This window comes from Rhinatrema bivittatum, chromosome 3, assembly GCF_901001135.1.
Source record: "Rhinatrema bivittatum chromosome 3, aRhiBiv1.1, whole genome shotgun sequence".
In the NCBI taxonomy this organism is placed as follows: domain Eukaryota; kingdom Metazoa; phylum Chordata; class Amphibia; order Gymnophiona; family Rhinatrematidae; genus Rhinatrema; species Rhinatrema bivittatum.
This window is the reverse complement of record NC_042617.1, coordinates 274,612,989-274,638,357: the sequence shown is the minus strand read 5'-3', so window position 1 is coordinate 274,638,357 and position 25,369 is coordinate 274,612,989. Positions and strand designations below refer to the sequence as shown.

General features: G+C 44.7%; 1 protein-coding gene across 1 annotated transcript in view; it reads right to left on the bottom strand.

The window, feature by feature from the left end:
• KCNH3 (potassium voltage-gated channel subfamily H member 3) overlaps window positions 1-20,641 on the bottom strand; it is an 83,642-nt gene extending 63,001 nt beyond the window's left edge. The window contains exons 1-3 of the mRNA XM_029594681.1: window positions 20,306-20,641; window positions 15,507-15,740; window positions 10,017-10,151 (exon numbers count right to left, since the gene is read on the bottom strand). Coding sequence (XP_029450541.1) covers window positions 10,017-10,151; window positions 15,507-15,740; window positions 20,306-20,381 — 445 coding nt within the window. The 5' untranslated portion in view covers window positions 20,382-20,641. The remainder of the gene's footprint in view (window positions 1-10,016; window positions 10,152-15,506; window positions 15,741-20,305) is intronic.
• Between the last annotated feature and the right edge of the window lie 4,728 nt (window positions 20,642-25,369).

Sequence of the window (25,369 nt, the reverse complement as noted above, 5' to 3'; positions counted from 1 at the left end):
ACTCTTTATACCTCTATAGAAGGGCCAGCTAGTAACTCAAGGTAAGATTTTGTAGTGGTCTAGGTTTCTGGGGCCAGTTTTACAAGCACTGTGAGATGTACGAACAGCACAGTACACACCAGTGAAGATTTGACGTGATTTAGAGTGAGGAAAGTTTCACAAAGATGAGATTTCTATAATGTTCTCTTGCCCTAGCTTGATGGACTCTCTACCAGGGTACTATCCAGGCATGTGGAGAAAAAGTACCTCTATAATTTTTTATTTTTTTTTAACAACCCAGGGAGTTTGTGGGGAAACTCCCCGCAGAGCTTCTTTTTAAAAATTCAGGCCGGCAAAGACCTTGGGGACAAAGGTGATCCTGGACTTTGCCCCTGTATTGCCATGGATGCACAGCACATGAGCTAAAATCCGTTCGAGGATTTCAGAATAAAATCTCAGCATGTACTTTCCTTCCCTTCTCCCACCCTGCTTCTAGCTCTGCCTTCTTCTGCCTAAGGCAAAACCTCACTGCCTGGTGAAAGGTGCTGGCTAGTCTTAGCCTTTCAGGGGATGCCAGCATTCAGCCTGGGGAATTTACTCCGGTAACTATTTTCTCATGTTTTGGCCCTATTGTGCATCTGATGTAAGGTGCTGCAAAGATTAGCCAGCTTTTAGAAAAGTTTCTGAACCTTGCATATTTAATTTAGCTTTTAAATCAGGTATCTGATCCATTTTTTGTGTGTGGGTTGCCTTTTTCTTTGTTATAGGAAAGACAGACTTCTTTGGTTTTGTTGGTTCCACAGGACAGCAGATCAGTCTGTGGGCTATTGTTATTGTTTGTTTGTCATTTTTTGTTGTTTTGTTTATTAGGAGCCCAATATTCAGTAAGCTGTTTAGTGGACAAGCTATCCAACTAAAGTTAGCTAGATAACTTATCCCAGATATTCAATGGGATAAACCTCCCACTGAATATATTTACCTAAGGTTATCTGGCTACATGCAGATAGATAACTAAAAAAAACCTAACTGGCTATGTTTGAATATATCTGGTTAGGGTTTTTAGTTATCCGGATTCATTTGGCTGGATAGCTGGATATCTTCAAAAGATATCTGGTTTAGTAGTACTGAGTTATCTGTCTCAATGGTTTTGAACATTGACCTATATGGGGCTGATGTTCAGCCACGGAGTGGCTAGTTATGTTAGCCAGATATAGCTATCTTCCTAACTTAATGGAGGTATTCAGCAGCATGGCTGCACCACTGAATATAACCAGCTATCTTAAAGTTAGACAGATAAGTATATCCATCTAACTTTAGGACAGCCTTATGGTGCGACTAGAGTTAGCCACATTGGTTAAGAGGCTAACTCCAAATGTCAGAATTAGATGCATAACTTATGTGGTTAATTTTGGCCAGCCCCGAAATGCCTCCTGCCACCCCTAGGCTGCCCCTGACTTATGACTTTAAATATAGCCGGCTAGTCATTTAGACAGATAATGTTTCAATTATTCATCTAAATGGCATTTGAATATCAATCTCAATGTGTTTTGTTTTTTTTGTGTTATTTTAATTACGATTGAACTTCACCTAGAATCTCTTAAGTGTCTAATAAATAATAATAATAATAATAAATAGATACCTGGGCAAATTCCTTTGCAAATTGTCTAATGAGGGTGTCAAATATGTGCATTGACTGCAAGTAGACATTTTAGAAAATGAAATGTTTGCAGATAGTTTTCTCCCCTGACTAGGTTGCACTCCTCCTCCCCTGGGGAACTCTTTTTACTGCGGCTAAAAGTGTGAAAAAGTACAAGTACACTTCTAAATTCACTCAGTTGAAATCAGTCATTCTACTCGAGTAAGCCTGGATTTTTTGTGTATAGTTCTCATCTAAATCTTGGAAACTTTACCCCACTATACTCTTGCTAGATCAATAGGGTCCATTTTCAGCCCTTGTCCAGCCAGCAAAGTCAGCCAGATAAATGTATCTGGCTAACTTTCATAGGATATTCAGTGGGTCCCATACTTAAATGTAAGGTTTGGGGGGGGGGGGGGGAGGATGAAGAGGGGCTGAGGCCCAGGACCTTGTTTGAACAAATTGTACTTTTTGGGGACAAGGAGGGTATGGGAAGAGGGGGCCAGGACCAGGTCAGTTTTATTTTTGCATGGACTTTGGGGGGGGGGGGGGTGGGGATCCGGGCTTGAGACAGTTTTATTGTTGGAACTTTCAGGGGTTGGGGGGCAAGGACAATGTTAGTTATTTATATATGTAAAAGTTTTTTCTATACCGCCTATACAAGCTATAGCAGATCTAAGGGGTTTACAAATAAAACATACACAGTCAATAAAAACATTAAAACATAATAATAAAACATATTAACTTAAGTAAATTGAGACAAGAAAGATGTTAAACTTCTCCTGTTTCTCCCATGCAGTGTAAGTCTGGGAGTTGGGGAAGGCTATTGTTGGAACTTTTGGGGGGGGGGGGATAAGGGGGGAGGGCCGGGACTGGGACTGTATTATTGTCAGGAACCTTTAGGGGACTGGGGGGGGGGGCCATCACAATGTGGGTTCTCTTTAAAATGTTTACACTTTGGGAGGAGTTGAGGTGACCCTGGGTAGGGGGTCAGCTTTGATCCCTGCTCAACCTCCCCATTTTCCTGCAATTTTTTTTTTGTCTGCCGCTGCTTTAAATGTGAGGCAGGAGCTTCAGGACCTGTGTTAGGGTCCTGGGCCTCCTGCCTCGCATTTACCACTTTTCCAAGAGGTGTTGTTATTTTATCGCATCTGACCACATGCAAAGAAGGTCATTGTAATAGGGGAGGGGACCCTGAAGAGATGCAAAATATCACGTACATCATATAATATACACAATATAATGTACGTTAGAGCACTACCATGGCTTGGTGCATCTCCCTGAAAGTTAGGTGCCTAGTGCTGAAAATCAGTGCATTCCTATAGTCACTCACTTTTTAGACTCCTAAATTTAGGGACTCAGCCATAGTACATTTTCAAATGGCCAATTTAGGATCCTAAATCCTTGGAAAAATGGCCTCTAAATATATAAGTTTTGGAAAGCTTATTTTTTTCATGCTTGAACTCGGTGATGATAAATCTTGAAATTGAGAAGACTAAGGTTCTCCTTCAACAAACTCTCAATAAGCTGGCCCCAATTCCAGCAATGTGGATTTATGAAGTGATTCTGGAGAATGCTGAGCATTTCCCATATCTCAGAATCCATTTCTCACAGAAGGCTGATGTTGACAAAGAAATCCAACATCTCCTCAAAAGTGCAAGTTTAGCCTTCAGTTGCTCAAGGGAATGAGTTTTTGATGATTGCAAATCAGATCCAAAACCAAGATCATGGTTCATCTGGCTGTCATGATCCCCACCCTACTGTCATTGACCACATACAGGAGACATCTCAAGACAGTGGAGAAGTAACATTAATGCTATTTGAAGAAGATCATTTTAATCAAGTCAGAAGACAGATTCACCAACATTGACAAAGTCTCACATGCAAATTTCTTGAGCATCGAAGTGAAGACCATCTGACAACTTTGCTGGGCCAGCCACATTGTCTGATGTCTGACTCCAACCTCCCAAAGTTAGTTGTATTCTCTCAGCTCAGTCAAGGTGTACACTTAAGAGAAGGGCAGCAAAAAAGCTTCAAGGATATTCTCAAGGCCAATATGAAGAAGTGCAACATCAACATAACTCATGGAATACTATTGCACAGGACCACCCCACATGGAGGAAAAATCTACTACAAGGATGTCAGCATGTTGAAACTCTACAATGGCAACAGGAGGCAGAAATCATAAGTGGCAGAAATCATAAGTGGCAGAAGCAGCATGTTTCAGACTGAATCAACAACCTAGGGCTACCCATCACACTCAAAAACATTTGTACAAGCTGCATCAGAATCTGTTAATCATAATAACATAAGAAGTTGCCATACTAGGTCAGAGCAAGGGTCCATCAAGCCCAGCATCCAGTTTTCAACAGTGGCCAATCCAGGTTACAAGTACCTGGCAAATACCCAAACACTAAGTAGATCCCATGCTACTGATGCCAGTAATAGCAGTGGCTATTCCCTAAGTCAACTTGATTAATGGCAATTAATGGACTTCTCCTCCAAGAACTTATCCAAACCTTTTTTAAACCCAGCTACACTAATTTCACTAACCACATTCTCTGGCAACAAATTTCAGAGCTTAACTGTGCGTTGAGTGAGAAAGACATTTCTCTGATTTGTTTTAAATATGCTACATGCTAACTTTATAGAGTCCCCCTAGTCCTTCTGTTATCCAAAAGAGTAAATAACTAATTCACATTTACCTGTTCTAGCCCTCTCATAATTTTAAAGACCTCTATCATATCCCCCCTCAGCCATCTCTTCTCCAAGCCTTAACCTCTTTAGCCTTTCCTCATAGGGGAGCCATTCCATCCCCTTTATCATTTATCAGTCTCTTTTTTTGGATCTACTGATAGAACAATCATGGATAACAATCATTTTCTCTCTACACTCATTCCCTTGATGCTGTGACCTTTTCCCATGGCTTTCAGTAGTATTTACATACCAATGATTCCCAGATCTACCTCTCTATATCAGAACTTTCACACAGAATCCAGTCCCAGATCTTAGCCTGTATGTCCAACATCACTGCATGAATATCCTATCAATACTTTAAAATAAACATAGACAAGATCACTGCCCCTTTCTATCTCTTTCCATCTCCATGAATAATGCTGTCATCCTCCCAGATAGCGGTGCAACTCAGGTAGCGCAAGTGGAGAAAGTGCAGCCTGGAGAGGAGTGCAGAATGGGTTGCAAAACCTCAGTTATTCAGCTGATACTTCAGAACTTAATCTGGTCAAGTGTTTATTGTGACATTTTTTCTCATAGCTGGTAGCACCAGACAATGGCACAGAGTTAGGAGAAAATGTATCTATGATTACTGTCAATATAAAACAGACAGAGCTCCCATGCAGTCCTCAGTGAACAATGGCAGCATACAGACACGTTAGCACAGGGGTATAGTTGGTAAAACTTGCCCCAAATGCACAAAGAACTAGTTACATCACTGATTCCACAGCGCTCAGCCTGCAACCTTGGGGGTCATCTTTGACTCCTCTCTCTCTCTCCTCTGTCGACATCCAAAATGCAGCTACAAGGTGTAATTTCTTTCTTCGTAACTTCACTGAAACCTGTCCCTTCCTATCTGAATGCACTCTCTCATCGCCTCCTTCTGTGAGTCTTAGACTGCTGTAGCCTGCATCTCGCAGGTCCCCCACTGAACCGCCTGCAGTTTATGCAAAATTCAGCTACACGTTATTATCTTCCTCCAGTGGTGATACAGCCATGCATCTCTGCCTCTTAAGTTATTTTCTAAGCCATTTATGCTTGAAACCTAGTAATATGCGCATAAATGACTGTTTTCAATTAACTTGGGCTCTGTGTGCATGAATTTTAGTGATGGTGTAAAGGGGTGCAATGTAAACAGTAATTTACTTGTCTGTTTGCCTCAGCCTGTTGACTTCATTTTGATCTGATAAAAGGGAATGTAGCTCCCAAAAGCTAGTCAAGAAATATAACAAGTTAATTAAATAAATGCAATTTATTCCCAGTGCACCTTCTTCCTTATTCCTACTCCATGTATCCACTCCTTGTATATTTACTAGAAATCTGCCTCATATCCATTACTTATACACTCAACACCTTGCTCCTTTATGTATTCAGCTGTTGGCGTACCTTTAGGGAAAAGCGGGACATCAAATACTTTTAAATTAAGGCACGGAGGAGAGGTGTTTGGCGGGAGGGGAGGTTGGGGGCAGAGCTGGCACTTAAGTGCACACTTTTTAAAATGTATGGAAGTACGTGTGTGCATTCCTACATTATGCCCTGCGAAGAAGAGGTGAAACTTTACATGAGGGAATATGCATAGGTACTCAGCCAATTACCTGAGTATTCCCAAAATGGGTAATTTTCAAAGGAGCTACATGCGTAAATGCAACATACTATCGAGGCAATTCTCAAAAGCCCACTTACTCGAGTAAATGCTTTTTAAAATCAGGCCCAAAGTGAGCTTACACATGTGAGTTGGCTTTGAAAATGCTCGGTAGAGTCTGCGTGTACAAGGAGCCACCATGCGGGCTGGCTGAAACCTCCCCTCCGTATGGGATTCCCATTCACTTCCACAAAGTTCAAGCTTCTCCTGCTCACCTACAAAAGCCCTCACTCTGCAGCTCCTCCTTCCCTCTTATCTCCCATCTTCCCCTACACCTCTCCTCACAAGCTCCCTTCGGAAAGCAAGCTGCTCGTATGTGCCTTTTACCCCCATTGCCAGTTCTGACTCCATTCTTTCCACCATGCTGTGGCCTATACCTGGAACAATCAATACCTACAGTACCTGAATGTAATCCACTTTGAAGTGTCATAGAAGGTAGAACATAAATAAAAAATTATTATTATTATTTTTATTATTAACAAATCTTCCTGAATTGGTTCATCTTACTCCTTCCCTGGTTGTATTCAAGTCCTGCCTAAAATCCTTTCTTTTTGAGGCTGCTTTTTAAATATTAAATATTTGGCTTTCCCTAATTATAGCAACTGAACTTCCAAAATAATCCTTCAAAATGCCAGTACAGAATTATATATCAATCGACTTTCGAGACTTTTCCTGATTATAGTCTTGTCAATTTTAACCATGGTCTCTGTAATAAATAAATGTTCTTAAACTTCTTATTTGTCTTGTTTAGATTGTCTCTTATGAGTATTTCTACAGTGCTGCATACATCTAATAGTGCTATAGAAATAAATAGAAGTAGTGGTAAACAATCATCCTTGATTGTGCTGGATTGCCAAAGAAGACAGTGCAACTATACAGTAAGCGCATCCGTCATGCATTCTGCCACAGCTTCACAGCAAGAATATCTTACACAATATGGGCCCAATATTCAAAGATTTCTAACTATTGAAGTTAGCCGGATATAACTTATCTGGCTAACTTATAAGGGATATTCAGAGACACGGCTATGCTGCTGAATATATCCAGATAAATTCTAATTAGCTGGATAATTTTAGACCTGCTATCGAGCAGGTCTAGCTTATTCAGTTAACTTAACCAGATAAGTCAGAATATCAGCACTTATCTGGTTAAATTAACCGAATTAGTAGCCCAAACCCAATTCACCCATTGCCCGCCCCCAAGATATCTGGCTACCTTAGTGTCTCCTAAGCCTGTCCTGGAGGATCCGTAGCCAGTTGGGTTTTCAGGGATATCCACAATGAACATGCATGAGATAAAATTTATCTCATGCACATTTATCTCATGCATGTTCATTGTGGATATTCTGAAATCCAACTGGCTGGAGGGGGGTCACTCAGCACACGTTTGGGTATCTCTGGGCTAATTACTTAACTAAGTGGCATCCGCTGAACATAATTGTATATTTAGCAGCTGCCACTTAGATGGATAAGTCCCTATTTATTCAGCTAAGTAGCTCTAAATATAGGTCTTTATATGGACTACAGCATCTTACACACTATGGACCAGATTTTAAAAACCTTATGCGCGTAGATGGCCTTACGCGCGCCGGGCCTATTTTCAAAGGCCTGGCTATGCAGGGTGCTGGCACGCGCAACTTGTTCCTGCCTTGGTAAGACAATTGGAGGGGGGGGAGGTTAGGATAGGGCTAGGGGGCGGGAAGGTTAGGGGAAGGGATAGGAAGGTTAGAACAGGGGGGTAGGGAACTGGGGTAGGTGCGGGCGTCAGTGCGCACTGGTTGCACAAATGTGCACTCCCTTGCGCGCGCTGACCCTCAATTTTATAATATGCGCGCATCAGCGCACACATGTTATAAAATCACGCATCCAAGTGCGTGCGATAGTTTTGAAAATCTACCCCTATATGCACATAGCCCCCAGTTTCCTGCAGTAGCTTGAGGGTAGATTCTATGGCAAGAGTTAGAAAATTCTGTAGCAACATTTCTGAAATTTTGTGACAATTTTTACATGAATTTCTAATACTGCTTGTATCTTTGGATTATTTGTTTATATTTTAGGGGAAAGGGATTTTATTGACTGCTGTTGGGAAGGGAGTAGGGAGATAGAGAAAAGTGGGGAAGGGAATCTGGGGAATGAAGAGGAGAGGGTGAGAGGATCTCAGAGGAGTAAAATGGAGATCTTGGAAGGGACAGAGGGATGGGGTTATGGGGGATCAGTGATGGGGAGGACAAACGAGACAGGTAGCAGAGGGATGAAGTATGATGAGTAGAGGAAGGAGATGGAAAGGAAAGCTGGATGAGAGGAGGAAAGGGTGGAAGGGATCCTGGATCAGAGACGAGGAGATCTGAGATCAGGAAAGGGAGGGAGGTTGAATCCACACTTTCATATCCCTCCTCCCAATGCTGAGCCCTTCTCCCTCTCTTACTGACACATGCTCCACACCCCCTCTGATCCCTTGTCTCACTCCCACAAACCCACTCTGATTTCCTCATTAACTCACTCCCACCACTCACTGATGCCCTCACTCACTCATACCCCACACTACCTTCAATCCCCTCCCTCACACCTTAAATCCTCTCTGATTCCACACTGCCTCTAATCCTCTCACTCACACCTAAAACCTTCTCCAATCTCCTGTCTCACTTACTCCCTACAGCCCTCTGATGTTCTCATGTATACCCTAAATCCTCTCCAATCTCCTTACTTATTCCTCATAATTCATCCTATTCTCTCGGTCACTTTTTAACCTCCTTTTCCTCACCAGATTTCCTTCCCTATTCCTGCACCGCCCCCCCCCCCCCCTCTGATCCCTGTCCCTGATATGGGCTTAGCATTAGAGGAAGGACAGTGACCATGCCTTGAGGCATATCCTCTTCTGCTAACCAGGGCTGATGCATTGCTCTTTCAACAACAGTGGACATTATAGTGGCATGTGGTTCAAAGTGCAACACTCCAGCCCAGCCTGAGGCAGCAAAGGCAGAGGAGACAGCCTAACGTGCTGCTGATGTCCTCCTTCTAATGCCAAGTCAGATCAGTGGAGGGGGGGGGGGGTGGAGGATGCACAGGCTTCAAACTGCACCACTTACCCACCCCCGGTCTCCCCTGATTCCATGCGGACAGGGACATTCTGCAGCAAAAACTGGATTTTGTGGCCCTTTCCATAGCCATGGAATCACAGGAAACCAGGAGCTATGTATATAACCACAGTTTCACAGTGAAAGTAACCTACACACCTTCTGTTACATCTTTAAAGCAAGAGTCTCTTACTCACCAAACACTACAGCTATGCAGCAAAATCAACCAACACACTTCAGTAGGGTTGCAAATAAACTGGCTCCAGGTTTTCAGGACAGGATGTTCCAGTCTTGGTTTTATCCCCACTGTATGCATGGAATTGTAATTCTAATTTCCATGTTGAGGTCCCTAAGAAACCCAGGATCTACAGGCAGTGGGAGTAAAACCAGGAATGGATCAGCTTGACAGGAAAAAATGGAGCCAGTTGGCAGCCCTATATTCACAATTTCTGACATCACAGCCAACAGAAACAGCGAAGGTGAGGGAATTTGTGACTCTCTTGCTAACATGGCTGTTTGTGAATATTTAAGAGAAATTTTTTTTGGGGGGGGGGGGGTAGAAATTTAAAAAAATGTAGCAATAATGATTTAGTAATATGTTTAACTGATTTCACCTGCTGTGAATACTCTTACAGCACTGCACAGAACACTATAACAAACGAATGCTCATTGATCATATTTCCTCAATATCCACCTTATCCCCTTCTTACAGGAGCACGCTGACAGGTCAGTTGTGTCTCTTGGGCCTCAGCTAAGGGATACTTTGGGATGTAAGCTCTCTTTTTTGCTGGGGAAGTTCTCCTGTTGATAGTTATTTTCCAGTTTAGATTATTTCATAGGACTATACATTGAAGGTTTCCCCAATACTCAACAGTCAGGACCCAGGTCTCTGATAATATGAATGCTAATGGAGTCAGTCAAAGCTTTGCTTACACATCTCACAGACATCTCACCTGTCTCCTTCCAGCTTTCAGCCCCAGATCTGGACTTTGTTTCAGTGATGTCCTTGTGAGAGACTAGAAAAAGCACGACCTCCCCCTTCTCATTCTTTATTGGAACAACATCCAAAAGGCACCAGAAAGGCACTCCTGGGGAGACAGAAAGCATACGGGCACAAGTCAGGCTGACATCCCAAGGAGGAAGTGGGAGAGCCAGAGACAGGGCAGGATCAGCCTTCAGTCCTTGCGATACACAGAGGCATTGGCTCAGTCTTAAGAGTTTCAGACTGGCTCCAGATTTACCCCATTGCATGCAGGGATTTGTAGTTCTGATTTACCTATGCATGCCTGCCATAAGAAAATTCAAACAAGGACTCAAAACGTGGTTGTTTGAACTAGCATTCACACAATGATATCCGTTTAACTGAAATGCCATTCTATTTTCTACCCTCTCTCCCTTGCTCCGTTTCCCACCCTAACCTCATTCCCTCCTCAATCTCCTCCTTCACCTTACCTGCCCACCCTTACCCTTCATGATATTAAGTAGCTTTAAATAACAGAAATGTCTTCGGTGCAATATAGAAATTGTATCCACACTCAGAACCGGTATTGTTTTAGATACTATTTAGTTTTGGTGTTGGTTTGTTAAGGTTTAATAGTTACATCAATATTTTAATTGTATGTTATACTTTACTGGATGGTCCACAGTCTGTTCAGCCTGTTTTCCGTCAAAACTGTTATATGGAATTTAGTTTATTTAATACCTATTAATAATGTCAATGTAAAGCCTGTTGCTAAGTTATTGTTAAATGTAAACCGCGGTGATGTATTTCTTTACGTACTGCGGTATATAAAAACCCTTAAATAAATAAATAAATAAATAAATAAATAAATAAATTCCTAAGAAAAACAAAACTGTAAGTCTCTGCAAGCGGTGGAATAAAACCAGGACTGGATCAACCTGTCCTGAAAATCTGCATCCAGCTGGCAACCCGGGTCAGTCTCCTCTCCTGGATTTTTGCTGTTTGCTAACCCTCACCAACTGGACATCTGGTTTTCTGAGGTCGTCAATTCCCACCTCCTTCCTCCAGCTGGTCCTTCAGTTCTTTGCTTCTTGCCCCAAACCAAACTTAGAACTCTGGTTGAGGCTCAGGTTCTGACTCTGGTGCTGGTGCCGCAGGTATGACAAGGCATTGTCAGCCCACAGCTCTGTGGTCAAAGGCCCCACCTCTTGCTTGGAAGCCCAGATGGGGCAGGGGCACTTCTGTACCTGTGAGCAGGGGGCCATGGACTCACTCAATTCCTGTGCATGCTGCCTCATCATAACTGCAGTATTGGCACTGGAGCGGGACCCAGAGCTGGAGCCCTGAGTTTGGATGAGGAGAGAAGGGGATGACAGGAAATAAAATTGTGTTGGAGGCCTGCACAGTGGGGGAGCAGTGGGATGGGATTGAAAACCTGTAGGGCTGCATGGAGCAGGAACTTTGCTGCCCCCAGAATTTTGCTGCTCCAAGCACAATCCTAGAGTACCTGTGTTGTAAATCCAGACCTATTTGATAAAGGCATTTGTATGGTCTTGAAAGCTCTTGTATTTATTTATTTTGAGGTACTTATTCAGAAGCATTTAGCCAGCTAACTCAGAAGTTAGCTGGCTAAATTAATATTTGTGCATTTATCCAGCTAAATTCTAGCCAGCTAGAACCTAGCTGGTTAAGTTACGGGCATTCTGGGAGCATAACTGGGAAGAATTGAGCTGTTGCGATGCTGCCCGGGGGCCTAGCCACGAGCAGCCTCTTACCTTGCAGCGGGGCCCGGAGGCCACCACTGCCTCTGCCTACACAGCCATTACCACTGCTGCCGCAGTCCACAGCACGCCAGCCGCCCCCAACATTGCCACTGCTCCTCCTGCGGCCCAGAGGCCGCCGTTGACGCTCTTCTCTTGCAGCCTGGGAGCCACTCTCATCTTCGTGGCCTGGAGGCCACTGTCAAACACTGTCTCTCCTGTGGCGGGCGAGCCGCTGCCGACCATCTTCCCCTCGCGGCCCGGAGGCCACTGTCAAGCACCACTCCCGTTCCTCTTTACGGCCAGGAGGCCACATCCGAAGTTGTCATTTCTCGCAGCACAAGCCGCTGCTGACCAGGCCTTCCACGTGGCCTGGGCGCCACCTCCTCCAGCTCTTCACAGCTAGGCCGCCGCCAATGTTCCTCTACTGCGGCCTGGAGGCCTCCCCCAACTCCACGGGTTCTTCGCGGCCTGGAGGCTGCCTCCGACATCCTCTTCTGCGGCTAGGAGGCCACCCTGAAGCTCCTTTTTGTTCCTGAGTGGCAGGAAACTGCTAACAATGGTCCTGCCTTCTTCCTAGATGTGCAGCTGCACCTTCTTTCTTCTTTTAAAGGGCCAGCAGTGGGCTGTCCTCCTAGTCACCTCCTACTGACGTCCTCTAGGCATTTCCTCTTCAGCCCTATAAAGAGGGCCTTCCTTCACTCAGTCTTCGCCTTCGCAAGGAGTTGGTCATGGAGTCGGACTACTCTTGGATCTTCAGTTCCAGCTCTTTGTCCCAGGAGTCCTTCGTGATCCTTCTTCACTTCTTCAAGGCATTCTGTTCCTCGTTGGAACTCCTCATCTTCGTCCATGGTTCCTGAATCTTTGTCTTGATCTTCGTTCCATGTCCTAGTCTCTCGTTGGATCCCGTCTCCATGTTTCCTGATGTCCAGCTTTCCTTGTCTCCAGTTGTCCAGACGTCCCCACATTTTCAGATATACAGATGTCTTCCTGTCTTCAGATGTCCTGACATCCCCTTGTCTCCAGATGTCCAGATGTCTCCGGTTGTCCAGTCGTCTCTGACCTCTGATGTCTTTGTCTGTCATGTTCCAGACATCCCTGTGGTCCCCCTCTCTAGAGGTCCCTGATGTCCAGATGCCATAGATGTTCAGATGTCCTGATGTCCCAAGGTACCAGTGTCCTCTTGTGTCTGATGTCCTACGTTCCGAGTCCTGATGTTCCAAGTCCTGATCTTGATGTTCCAAGTTCCACGTCTCGATCCTGATGTGCTTCATCCAATCCTGATCCTGAAGTACAGTCAGTTCGTAGCTCCGGGTTCATCTTCACCTCGCCCAGGACCTCATCTCCAGCAGACCTTTCCTGGGAGTAAATCCGTATTGATCCGGTGTCCATCTCTGGTGGCTGGAGCCCTCTTCTGGTTGGATCTGTCTATGAGCACTGCCCGGATTCCTTCTTTGTTCTGAGCCACAGTCCTGTGCATGTTCTGCTCTCCGCGTGGTCCACAACCAGATCCTTCAGGTTGTGTAGGGCGCGCAGTGGGACAGGGTGGTCTGTAACCAGCCCATGTCGGCTGTGTAGGGTGCCCTGAGGGGCAATGCTTGTCTAAGTTTCCAAGGATCCTGAGTCCTTGTCCTCAACCTTTCCAAGTTCCAAGTGGTCTCGTCCAACTTCCAAGAATCCTTGTCTCGTCTCATCCGAGTTCCAAGTCCTTATCTGAAGTCCTTCCAAGTTCCAAGTCTTCGTCTGAGCCTTTCCAAGTTCCAAGTTCTCATGTGAGCCTTTCCAAGCTCAAGTCCTCATGTGAGCCTTTCCAAGTTCCAAGTCCTTGTCCGAGTCCTTCCAAGTCCTCGTCAGAGTCCTTCCAAGTTCCAAGAGTCCTCATCTGAGTAACCAGAATCCTCTCCTCAGTCTATGTCTGATTTCCTTCCACTTCCAAGCATCTTGCATCTGAGTTCCAAGTTCCAAGCATCCTTGTCTCGTCTGAGTTCCAAGTTCCTAGCGTCCTTGTCTCGTCTGAGTTCCAAGTAACTTCGCCTTGTTCAAGTCTTCAAGCCAAGTCCAAGTCTGAGGTCCCGTCTTGTTCCTAGTTCCAGTACCATCACCTGTCCTCGACCTCTGTCCATCCTGCCGCATCTGCCACTCCCTAGTGGTAAGTCTGAAAGGGCTATCGAGTGGCCGGAGGGCTACCCCAGAGACCAGCATTGCATTGCTGGGTCTCTACCGGTGCATGCAGGTTCGGCAGAGGTTAGGGCGGTGGTCAGTCTGCTCCTCCCATGCTTGGACAAGTCTTGCCTGCCGCAGCGCTTCCTCGGAGCTCCTCTCTGCAGTCGCATCGTGGTCCAAGGGCACACATCTCCCTGGAATCGGGAGTGCTCCCTCAACATGAGCTAGCCAACTATTTTAACCGGCTACCTCTGATATTCAGAGTTAGTCGGTTAATATAGCCAGCTAAGTCTGGTTGGGCCAAAGGGCTGTCCCAAAGTTAGCCAGCTAACTTTAAAATAATCAGCTATATTCAGTAGTACAGCTGCACTATTGAATATGCCTTGAAAGTTAGCCAGACAAGTTTATCTGACTAAGGGCCTGGTTCATCAAGGCATTTTCCTATAGACACAGAATGGGAGAAATGCCTTAGTGACTCAGGCCCTAAATTTGCTATCCAGACTATGTCTGAATGTAGACCTCAATAATTATTAAAACTTGATTACTTGTCTAATATCAATGACATCTAGATAAGGCACAAACAAAAAACAAATCCAATAATTTCTACATAAATATAAAATACAGCAACTAAGTTAATAAAAAAAAGTCATTGAACAAATACAGAAGACTGATACAACACCAGCAGCGAATCCTCCCTGTAGATCCTATACACTACCATAGCAATAACCCTTCTTGGAGGTGATGGTACCTGAATGTAATCTACTTTCAAGTGTCTGAAAGGCAGAATATAAATCAAATAAATACATACAAATACATAAATAAATAATAACTTTTCTCTAGGATGCCTAATTGTGAGCCAGGAAAACCTAGCCAAACAGCCAAGCATTGGTCAACTTATTTATTTTAAGTAGTTCCTAAGGGGTTTATTTGCTAAATATTTTTCCCATAGACACAAAAGGGAGAAAAGCCTTAGTAAATCAAGCTCTAGAAGTGGTGTGTTGTGACACAGTTTTATTTATTTTTATTTATTTAGTGATTTTTTATATACCGCGGCACGTTAATAACATCATAATTTAACATCCACCAATGATGGCACTGCTAACAAACTTAGGGCCTGATTTACGGGTCTACGGGTAAAATGCTTAGTAAATGAGGCTCTTAAGTTGGGAAGACTGCAATGCTCTAAACAGGCTGGTACCCAGCCAATAAATCTGCAAGGTTCACTGGACATCCTTGATACAAGCATTTAAAAATCAAAGCCAGGATTTTAAATTGCATTCTAGCCTGGACCAGCTAGAATGCAATTTCAGTAATGAAACCATGTACAGAATCATCTTTGGGTAAGTCCGATGATGGGTCAAGAAAAGTAATCTCAGGCTGCTAAGAGGACAGCTGAGAAAGGGAAAGAAGACAAGAAGATGGAGAGAGGAATTCACAGGCTCCTGAGGATTAACAGAGAAGGCATAAATGGAAAGGAGGATGCGAAGGAAGATGGAGAAAGGAAGAGGTGTCAGTGTGCAGCTCTTGCTATGGACATTTGTAGACTCCGCGGTACTCACCACTCTTTCTGTACAGGATAAGCTCAGCCTTGAACTCCTGCCTCTCATCCAGCGCTTTCTGGATCTGCAGCCGGAGCAGCTCATTGGTCTCAGGTCCATAGAGGAAAGTGCAAGCACAAGACCGTTGCATGACTTCTGCACGGGTGAAGCCGGTAAGGTCACAAAAGCCGTCTGAACAGTAAACCACAGGAAATGTGTCCAGCACCTGAGCATTCCCCAGAACAAAGTTACTATCTGGAAAGGAAAGAGACAAAGAACTGGGGTCACAACAGGGTCTCTATCCAATTAGAAGAGATGACTAGAGTGGCTCTATATGTCTTGCCATGTCTGTGTGTGTGTGTGTGTGTATGTGCTTGTCTTCCATATGTTAGCATATATGTTTAGGAAGTGTCAGATTTAGGCACAAGCTACCTAAGATATAGTTTAGGGCCTTAGATTATGAGGTGCCTCTATAAACAAAAAGTCTACTACATTTCAAGTTTTACATTTTTTGGTACTGCTATGAAACCTCTTAAAGCTGACATAGCTTAGGGAATCAATGTGTCTTAATCCAGTCCTGTGTTTAGGGAATGGAAAAGATTTATAATTTGTAATCAAAATAACAGAGCAGTCTCAGTGCTGATGTTATGTTCAGCTGGGGAAAAGGGAGGATGGAGAGAGTGTTGGGGGAAAGGAGAGTGGGAGGAATAAGGAGCTGCCAGGTAGGGGGGGGGGATAAAGAGATTGGGTTTGGGGGAAGGTCCCTTCACCTCCTCTTGGGCACAGAGCCTTGCTATATCTGGACTGCTGTAAATGGAGTCATTATTGTGATCCTTCCATGTTCAAAATGTACCAATCCTGAGCAAGGGAAGAATATGAAAGGGGGAGGGGAAGACACTTATAATGCAGGTCACACAAATATGTGAGAAACTGGAAATATGAAACTTAGGAATGATGCCAGTCCAGGCCTATCCCAATGCACTGCAGTAAGTGAGGTGTCCAAGCAGAATCAATAACAAAAGGCACTTTTGCACCTTTAAGCATCTCTAAGACATAGAGAAAGGAGCTTCTTATCTTATATTTCAGTTCCTATCATACAATTGTAGAAAACGTAGGAAAATTATTAAGGGGCCTATGTTCTCAGCTTCCCCACCCCCCTTGCCAAACTAGTTTTACTCAAAGGGAAAGTATTTATTTCATTTTAGCCTACTTTCTGAAGGAAAAGAGTGTTTATAAGATAGCAAAGTCTCTGTGAGCGTATATATATATATGTGTGTGCCTATGTGTTTCTCTGTGTGTGTACCCAAATAATCTTTTTGTATGGAGCCCTATGCACAGCAAATTTTCAGGACATGTCAGAGGGGACATGAGAACTTTGACAGGGGAGGGTATTTAATTCTCCAGATCCACATATGTGTACAGACTGCACATGTGCAGATAGATATATGTGTCCTGGACCCTGGATATCTTTAGCTCTGGATGGAACCTTCTTGCAGGATTTCCCAGGCTGTGTATCAGGACCTGCTGCTTCTCCTGCTTAGTTCTCGGTTTACAATGTTTTTAACTGTGAGATGGGAGCGGCTTGTCCAGAATGCGGAGAAGGAAAAAAACTGCACAGGATGCTCTCCAGAGCCAACTGTAGTCAGAAGCATGCAGACATAGCTCCAACAGAGGTTCTCATTACTAATAGGGAAGAAAGACCAGCAACTTCTAGTCATAGCCTTTCCGCTAGCTACCCTTTCTTATTACGAATCACATTTCATAAAAAAGTCATAGCCAAAATTGTGTTGTTTTTTGGGGGGGACAGAGGGGGTTGTTAATTATTCCATGCTCCATTTCTCACAATGTGTAATACTGATATTATTTTGTAACCTTATGAACATTAATACTATATTTTAAAAAGTTACAAGAATGCTGAGAATGTTTCACCACATATTTTACTGACACATAACAAGAAATACTTGGAAAAAAAAAAGGATTTCCTACCGATTTCCATAACACCATTTATGGAAATCGGTAGGAAATCCTTTTTTTCCCCCCAGTATTTCTTGCTATTTTAACATCCTGTAAAATGTAGTAGCCATTCTCATAGACATTCATAAGTATTACAAGTGATGCCTTGAAAATGCGGTTTAGGGGTTTAAATGGCAATATCTCGGTAACCACTTAATGTTTTCCTTGGTGGTGGGTACAATTTGAGAGCGGAGAGGCCGAGTTACTATAATACACCTCTCTGCTCTTGGCTTCATTCTTCCACAGCAGCGCCTTTGGGGGGAACACCCAGCAGCTGTCCAGGGTGCTGAAACCAGCTCGTTTAGGTGCTCAAATATCTTTATTTCACGCTAAACTTTTGTTTTCCGGCATGAGGAATAAAGTAGTTAGGGAATTGCCATTTTTGCTTTTTTAAAGAATACCATCATGCTTATTTCAGTGGAAACGTAAAAAAAAAAAAAAAAAAAAGTGTGCATGTTTTGTCGATTGATGGTAACTGCAGAATTCAACATCTTCTTCCGATAATTGTTGGTGAAATATAAAGTGTTACAATTAGTCATAATTTTGAACATCGCTAACATTTTTCCCTGCAGTCTTTCTCGAAACAGTCACACTTGTGGTATTTATGTGGTCACAATGGGAGTTGCGTTTTCCTTGTAGTGGGGAGACCCGAGGACTGGCTAAGGAGTGTGAGTGAGGCCTGTGGCTTTAGCCTACTAAAAAAAAAAAGACGATTTTACAGAAGCAAATATCCCATAAAATTCTATAAGAATAATGAAATGTAAGCAAAGCAACTATTAGAGTATGGCACATGGCATGCGATTATATTGACGTGAGAGAGAATAAGTTTGGTTTAATTATGTTATCTGGTTTTTGTTTACCTTGGCATGTAATCTTATGATTTTCTTGTTTCCCCTGATTAAGAAAGTTCAGAATGTATAAAAACATTTGCTAAGGACTTGTTTTATTTGACTATTTTGTAAAACTTCAATAAAAAGAGATTAAAAAACAACAACAAAAAAAGAGCCAGTGCAAGCATCACCCCCTTGATTTTCAATCCCCAGCTCCTGCTCACACCTCTAATTACTGGCAGCCTCTGTGTCGGGCTCGTCTTCTGCAGGGGCTGACTCAGACGCTGCTCTGTAATTTCAGGGTTTCAAATTATTAAGTGGAGCTCCTATATATTTAGCAGACAGTTTCATCTTCACTTACAAAACAGCAATATGTTTATTTTAATATAAGATGTGGAATCAAGGCTTTTTGTGTGGAAGTTTTGGGTTTAAAATAGCCTTTATTCCACATTTCATAGCAAGGTAAACATATTGTATTGTTGGTGAAGATGTGATCGTCTGGTAAAAATATATGGAATCATACATTTTCAAACAGCACAAAAATGTGCCAGGAGACATATAGAGGGACGTTCATTTTCATTTCTTATTTTATTTTCCATAGGCATTTCAATGTTATAACAAAAAATATCAGTAGAAATATGACTTCGTTATAACAAACAAGAGATTTGTTTTTGTTATAACATTGGAATGGCCAGGAAAAATAAAACAGAAACTGAAAACGAAGGTCCCTACTTATATCATACATATTCAAGCAAAACATCCGTGCATACAATAATTAAAATGTATACACATATATATACATACACATAAAATATGCTGTGGAGTATACACAATACATTTATTCATCTATGCATACACATTATATACTATTTCTGTTGTATATCCATCCTGCATCTGATAAGTGGACTCTTGTCCTCGAAAGCTTATGCCTAAATACATCTGTTAGTCTATGCGGTGCCACCAGCCTCTGTGTCATTTTTGCTACTACAGACTAACAGGGCCACCCCTCTGGGAGTATCTGGCACGGAGGGGTAGAGGGCCCACACTTACCTGTTTACATAGATACAGGTATGATATACATGGATGCATCACGAGACAAGTTTTTATGTAGAAGGTAAGCCCTGTGGATGAGTGTACATTTAATATCTATGAACTGGTAAGTGCTAATGTGTAAACAGTGAATATTATAACAGAAGTATATACTGTAGGTGGATAAATGTGTTTGTGTCAAATCTTATTCATGACCATACAAGTGCAAATCTGAGTGGCAATAGTGTATACATCCACATTGTGCATGCATGCCTAGGTGATCTTCTGCCCACACATATTCTACCTACATATCCTGGCAAAGAACCGGCACATACGGTGCGCGCTACACTCACTTATTATTAACACCCAACAGACGGGAAAAAAAAATATTTCAAGAATCAATATAAACCCACAGTATGGCCACAAAATCACCCGAAACTCTGCTAATGAGACTAAATACTCTACTCCTCTGGTTAACATCTGAGCAGTTTCTACTGTGAGATACGAGAGAGAGAGGACAGCGACCGGAGCTTTAAAGACACCTTAACAACTTCTCCCGAGCCTTCCCTGAGGGAAGAATGACCATCCTCAGCTTTCCTGTCTCGGGGCCATCCTTCGTCCGGGTCACTGAATTATCGCCCCCCCCCCCCCCCCCCTGCAAACTCTTCAGCCACGTGCTTGCAAGAAAGCACAAAAAGGCCCGGGACACAGCCACGAGCCCCCCCCCCCCCCCCCCCAGCTCTTTTCGGCTCAGCCTGGGGCAAGCGGGCGCTCTACCCCCTCCGTGCCAGACCTCTGAAATTCTCTTCCAGACTGCGCTTGGGAACTATCGCATCGCTCCAGCTCCTCCTGGGAGCTCTAAAAACAAACAAACAAACAAAAAAGCGCAGACCCTTGCAGCAAAAGGTGCCGCGCCAGCGCCTCAGACCTGGGAAAGGCTCCACTTACGTGTCCCATCAAAGCGGGTCGCGATCGTGTCTAGGAAGGTGTTCTGAGGAGCGAGCAGACCCCTCATAGCAGGCATTTTAAGGCTTTTCCCCAAGGACCTCCATCCTCCAAGGAATACGGGCGACCGGCGGAGACCTCCCCCGCCCCGGAGCTTGCAGACAAAGAGTCCGATGCCGAAGAGTGGCGGGCAGACTTGTAAATCGCAGCCTCGGCGCCGGTCCCTTTCCTCAGGACCCCGGCTGGCACTTTATGCCCCTCTGCCTGCTCCTTGCGCCAAGCGAGTCGAGGGGCTCTCCTTGCAGTTGCATGGGGGGCGGCTCCGTCCTCACCTGACACATGCCCGGCGGGCCGTCGCCTCGGGAGGTGCACGGCCCGCTTGGGTGGGGACGCGCGCGCCTCCCCCCCTCGGAGCGGGAGCGGGAACGCCTTCTAATCCCTGTGGCTCTTAGCCTGGCGCCGCCCGGGAGCCCCCTCTCCGCCTGCTACCCGCCGGCATCAGGCTGGGGCATTGCCCGGCCGCAGCAGGTGCGCGGGACGCCGGCGGTGCGGGGCGCGCGGGAGCAGCTCAGCGCGGGGGCCCGGGCTCGCTGCTCGCATGCTGCGAGGGCTCAGCCTCCTCCCATCCAAAAGGGGCTCGGGGCTGCGGCTTGGTTTCTGTTTTGGTTTGTTTTTGTTGTTGTTGTTTATTGTTTTTTGTTCAGATCTGGGTTCCCTCCCCGCAGCTGCAAAGTCTCCTCCTGCCCGGTCCCGTCGCCGGGGTGCAGGAGGCAAGTTTCTCAAGCCCTGCGCTCTCCCGCCTTCCTCGTCGGCCGCCTGAGAGCAGACTTGGCCTCCCCGCGCCGCATCCTCTGCTTGCGGTTGCCATGGAGACACACAGCGGGCACGCCCTGCCTCCTCCTTAAAGGGCCAGAGCAGCGCGCGAGGGGGGGCGGGGGGCACGCGACCCTCGGTGCTTCTCTCAAGCCTCCCCCGTTGCCTTCAGATCCGGCTGTTAACATTCAGGATGAACATCTGTCAGCGGGAAAAGCATCAAACGGTCGGGTCATGCCAGTGAAAGGAAGTGGGGGTGGGATGTGTTTTGCATGCGTGTGTGTGTGTGAGTCTGTGTGTATGGGTGTATGTGTGTGTCTCCGTACGTGAATAAACCATTTGCCTCCGCGTGCGCGCGCTGAGCTTTGGCAGCGCTCCCTAAACTATTGTGGGTTGTTTTTGTGTGTGATCCCCTTCAACTTACTTTTCACTCAGTCTCGTGTTTGCCAAGGTGGAGAGCTGTAGCTAGGAAGCAGCCGCTCCCCCCCAAAAAAAGCCTAAAGCACCGGGGTGTTCGTTTCGCTCTTCGGATTCTTCCAGAGGGGTGTGTGCATGCTCTTTCCCTTCAGCCCTAGTATTTGTGGGAGATCCTGGAGGAAGTGAGAAGAGACCTGCGAGGCTCGGTATTATCGCGCACAGCAGCCTGGTCTGTGGATGTGCAGGAGGTTTCTTGGTGGTCTAAGGAAACCTGATACACGGTCCAAAGTCTCTCACCCCCCGATCAACAGGGCCACAGAATGTTATCAAAAGGAGTAAATGAAAATTACGTGGCTAGGGGGATAGACTGGAGCGAGATTGACTTGTAAAACAGCTGTGTCAGTACTTGACATTCTACATTGAAAAAAAAAAAAGTTTGGGAAATATTCCTGACCTTATGAAAAACATTGCCAGATACTCGTATTTACTTTATTTATTTTAAATGTTTTCTATTCTGCTGTTTTTCAAGAAAATCGTACAAGGCGGTTTACAACAGCTCAGAATAAAAACAAATCACATGACAAATACCTACAACAGTCAGGCTTCAGTTTTGCTTGCTTAAAAGTGTGAATGTCACGGGGCTGGGGATGGGGGCTGAGATGCCTGATGAAACAGAGATGTAGGGATTTATTATTATTTCTTTAAAAAAAAAAAATCGGTGCGAGATCCAATCAAAGAATTGCTTAAACGCACACACGGTCCTTCAAATCCTTTGAGAAATCTCTTCGGGCTGCTGCTGGACTCTGTTAAGCTCCGAAATCATCTTCACGACGGGATTGCTATTGCGATTCCGCTGCAGCTGCTCCACAGCCGTTTAGGCTGCAATTTCAAATTGCACTATAGCCATGCACTGCAATCTCTCGGCTACAAATTTCAGGTTGTAAACCCTTCCAGGAAGGTGTCTAGTAACCATGCGATTTATCTTCTTCCCGTCGAGAAGGCTTTGCAAATAATATTTATTATTAACTATAGTGCAGTACGGGCGGCAGTACACTACCCTAGTATTCTTATTTTAATAATATTAAAGATTACAACGCCTTTCCTTTATTCTGTATTTGTGAGCTTTGCCTCGACTGAAGTACAGCACTGCCCGGGGCTTGGCTAGGACGGGGGGGCTGACTGTGAGTTTTAGGAGAAAGTGTATTTCTGCTGCTTCACTGGGGCTGATTATATCAAAGCAACAGGCAGGGAGGGAGAGAAAGCAGCGGAACAAAGACCTCCTGCCCCCCCCCCCCCCCCTCTGTCTGAAGTTTCACCGCGCAGGGCCTATTTGTTTTCTTTTTGTCTTGCGGTTAATCTATGGCATCCATTTGCATTTAGGTTTGTAAAGATTTCAAAAGCAAATTGCAGCCATCTGTATGAAAATGAGCTCCCACAGCAGATGTCACTTGGGCTTTGAAACTGAGGATTTTAATTATTTAAGCCTATTCATGCCAAAAAGTAGAGTTACAGGGAGTATTTTCCCTTTGATAACCTGCTCTGGGAGAAGCTTGTTTGTAAATGGGAGTGTATGGGGCACAACAGGGCAGAGGACAGGTGTTGAAAGGAAACGCCCTGCCCCCTTCCCCAATAGACTTTTGTTATTGTGGATGTCAAGAGAGAGCAACACCAGCATGTCAGTACAATTTCAGAAAAAAATGTATCTCCCCTAGTTTTTCAAGATTTTAGACTATCCTGTGTGAATCCAATCCAGCAGTCATGAGGGAAGCCATTTTTATTTACTAGTGACATCATCAATGGTTCCATGCTGTCTCCTGATAGGGAATGCCAGGCATAGTGGAAACCTGGTAGCAGCAGCCTGGTTCTTTTTCTTGTTTTTTGTTTGTTGGGTTTTTTTTTTTTTTAATGGTTATTATGTTGCAGAAAGTGCCTGAAGCCAGTGGTGGCTCCAGAAATTTTCATATGAGGGGGCACATTGAATTTCAAGATGGGCAAGCACCAAGCTCCTTTCCTTCCATCCAAAGTGGTCAAGCCAGACTGGGGAGCAGCTGAGAGTGGGAGCCTTGCCCCCTGCCCCTGCTCTGGAGCAGCCCCTGCCTGAAGCACTGCTCTTCTGCTGGCCTCTCACTGCAGTGAAATAAGGGGTTTGACCACTCAAAAGGGCAACAAAATGGATTTCTCCAGCCAGCTGAACCGAATAATTCAATCCAATCTAGAATCTTAAAAACCATAAGAGTTATATCACTCTTGCCTTCCATAATACACATAGCCCAAAAAAGAAAATTAAGTTGCACATCTGCAACAGGTGATCTCTGTAGACAGCAGCACAGACCAGCCACACAAACTGATGATGTCATTTGATGGCTCAAGATAGAAGAGCTCTCTTTATTGAGCATGTGCAGACTTTCCCATGCAGCCACTGCCATATGCGTCCCCTCAGTTATTATTACAAGTTAACCTTCCATTCTATTGTGTGGCTGATCTCCTGCAGTCTATGGAGAACACCTGTTACAGGTGAGCATTTTAACTTTCTCTGTGGACAAGTGGAAAAGAGATCAGTCACATAAGTGGATGACTCCAAGCTGAGTGTTGCATGGAATTATTTTACTTTTTTGTTATCGGGGAAGATGCAACCCATACTTATGTTAGAAGCTGGAGGGAAGAGCGTAAGCAATCAAATACATAGGCTTTTCAGAACTGCCTAGACAAAAGTGCTCTCTTGACATGAAGAACTTTCTATGCCAGTTTCCCAACCTTTTCAAACCAAAGGCACACCTACATTAACAAAAATGCTACGTGATGCACCAGCCTTCACGGGGCAGGCAGTGCAGATGTGGAGAGGATTCACATGGCCACAAGATGAATTACGGAAGCACTAAAAGCCCCACCAGTCTCCCTTCCAAATTTTTAAATAAAGGGAGAGGGGGCACACATGAACTCATCACAATGGATCAGCTCCCTCTGCATTCAAGCCGCAGAAGAAAGGAAAATGTCGGTGTGGTGTGGGCAGCTGGCTTATTTATTTACCTTGGCTGCTTCACATGGCTACCAGAGCTCCTCTCCTGCTGCTGCTCTGGTGCTCATTGCATACTGACCACCTATCACTGCATGCTGCCCCTTCATTACCACACTCTGGGGCTCATTCTGCAGCTAAGAAAAGGGAGGCATGCATGATTACACATGTTCTCTGAAAGGAGCCCCTACACGTTTATGAGCCGCCACTAATGTGTCTTGTTGCTGAGAAGTGAGGTGCTGGGATCTGAGCATCAGGTATTGGTGACTTTTCCATGGCACATCAGATCAGGTCTGAAGGCCCAGTGGTTGGGAAACATTGTTCTAGGCAGTAATAAGTAGTAAAGGTAAGGATGGAAGACCAGTGGCAGCCTTGCAGGCATCCTCTTTGGACACAGAGCAGAGATGAGCTAAGGAAGCTGCTGCAGCCCTGATTTGATTGGCTTGTACTTTACTTTGAAGGTATTGTCCTGATTGTCTCTATCAATAAGTAATGCAATCTGAGATCCAAGTTGAGTCCTTTTGGTGAGTGGAAAACCATGCCTGACTGCTTTAAAAGAGATGAAAAGCTAGAAGGACTTCCTATAGGATTCTGTCCTTTTTAAGTAGAAGAGTAAAGTTCTCCTGCAGTGTGTTGCAGAGGCGGACCTTTGGCCAGAGGTGAGGTTAGCACTACCTGTGAGGGAGGACCCCCACAGGTCCCCACCATCGGGAAATGAGGCCACATGGGAGGCAGAGGCAGTCAGGGACTTTGACAATACCAGCCCATGTTCCCCGCAGGTTGAGCCCTTGGGTGCAGGGGCTGGCTGGTCTTAGGTGGGCCTC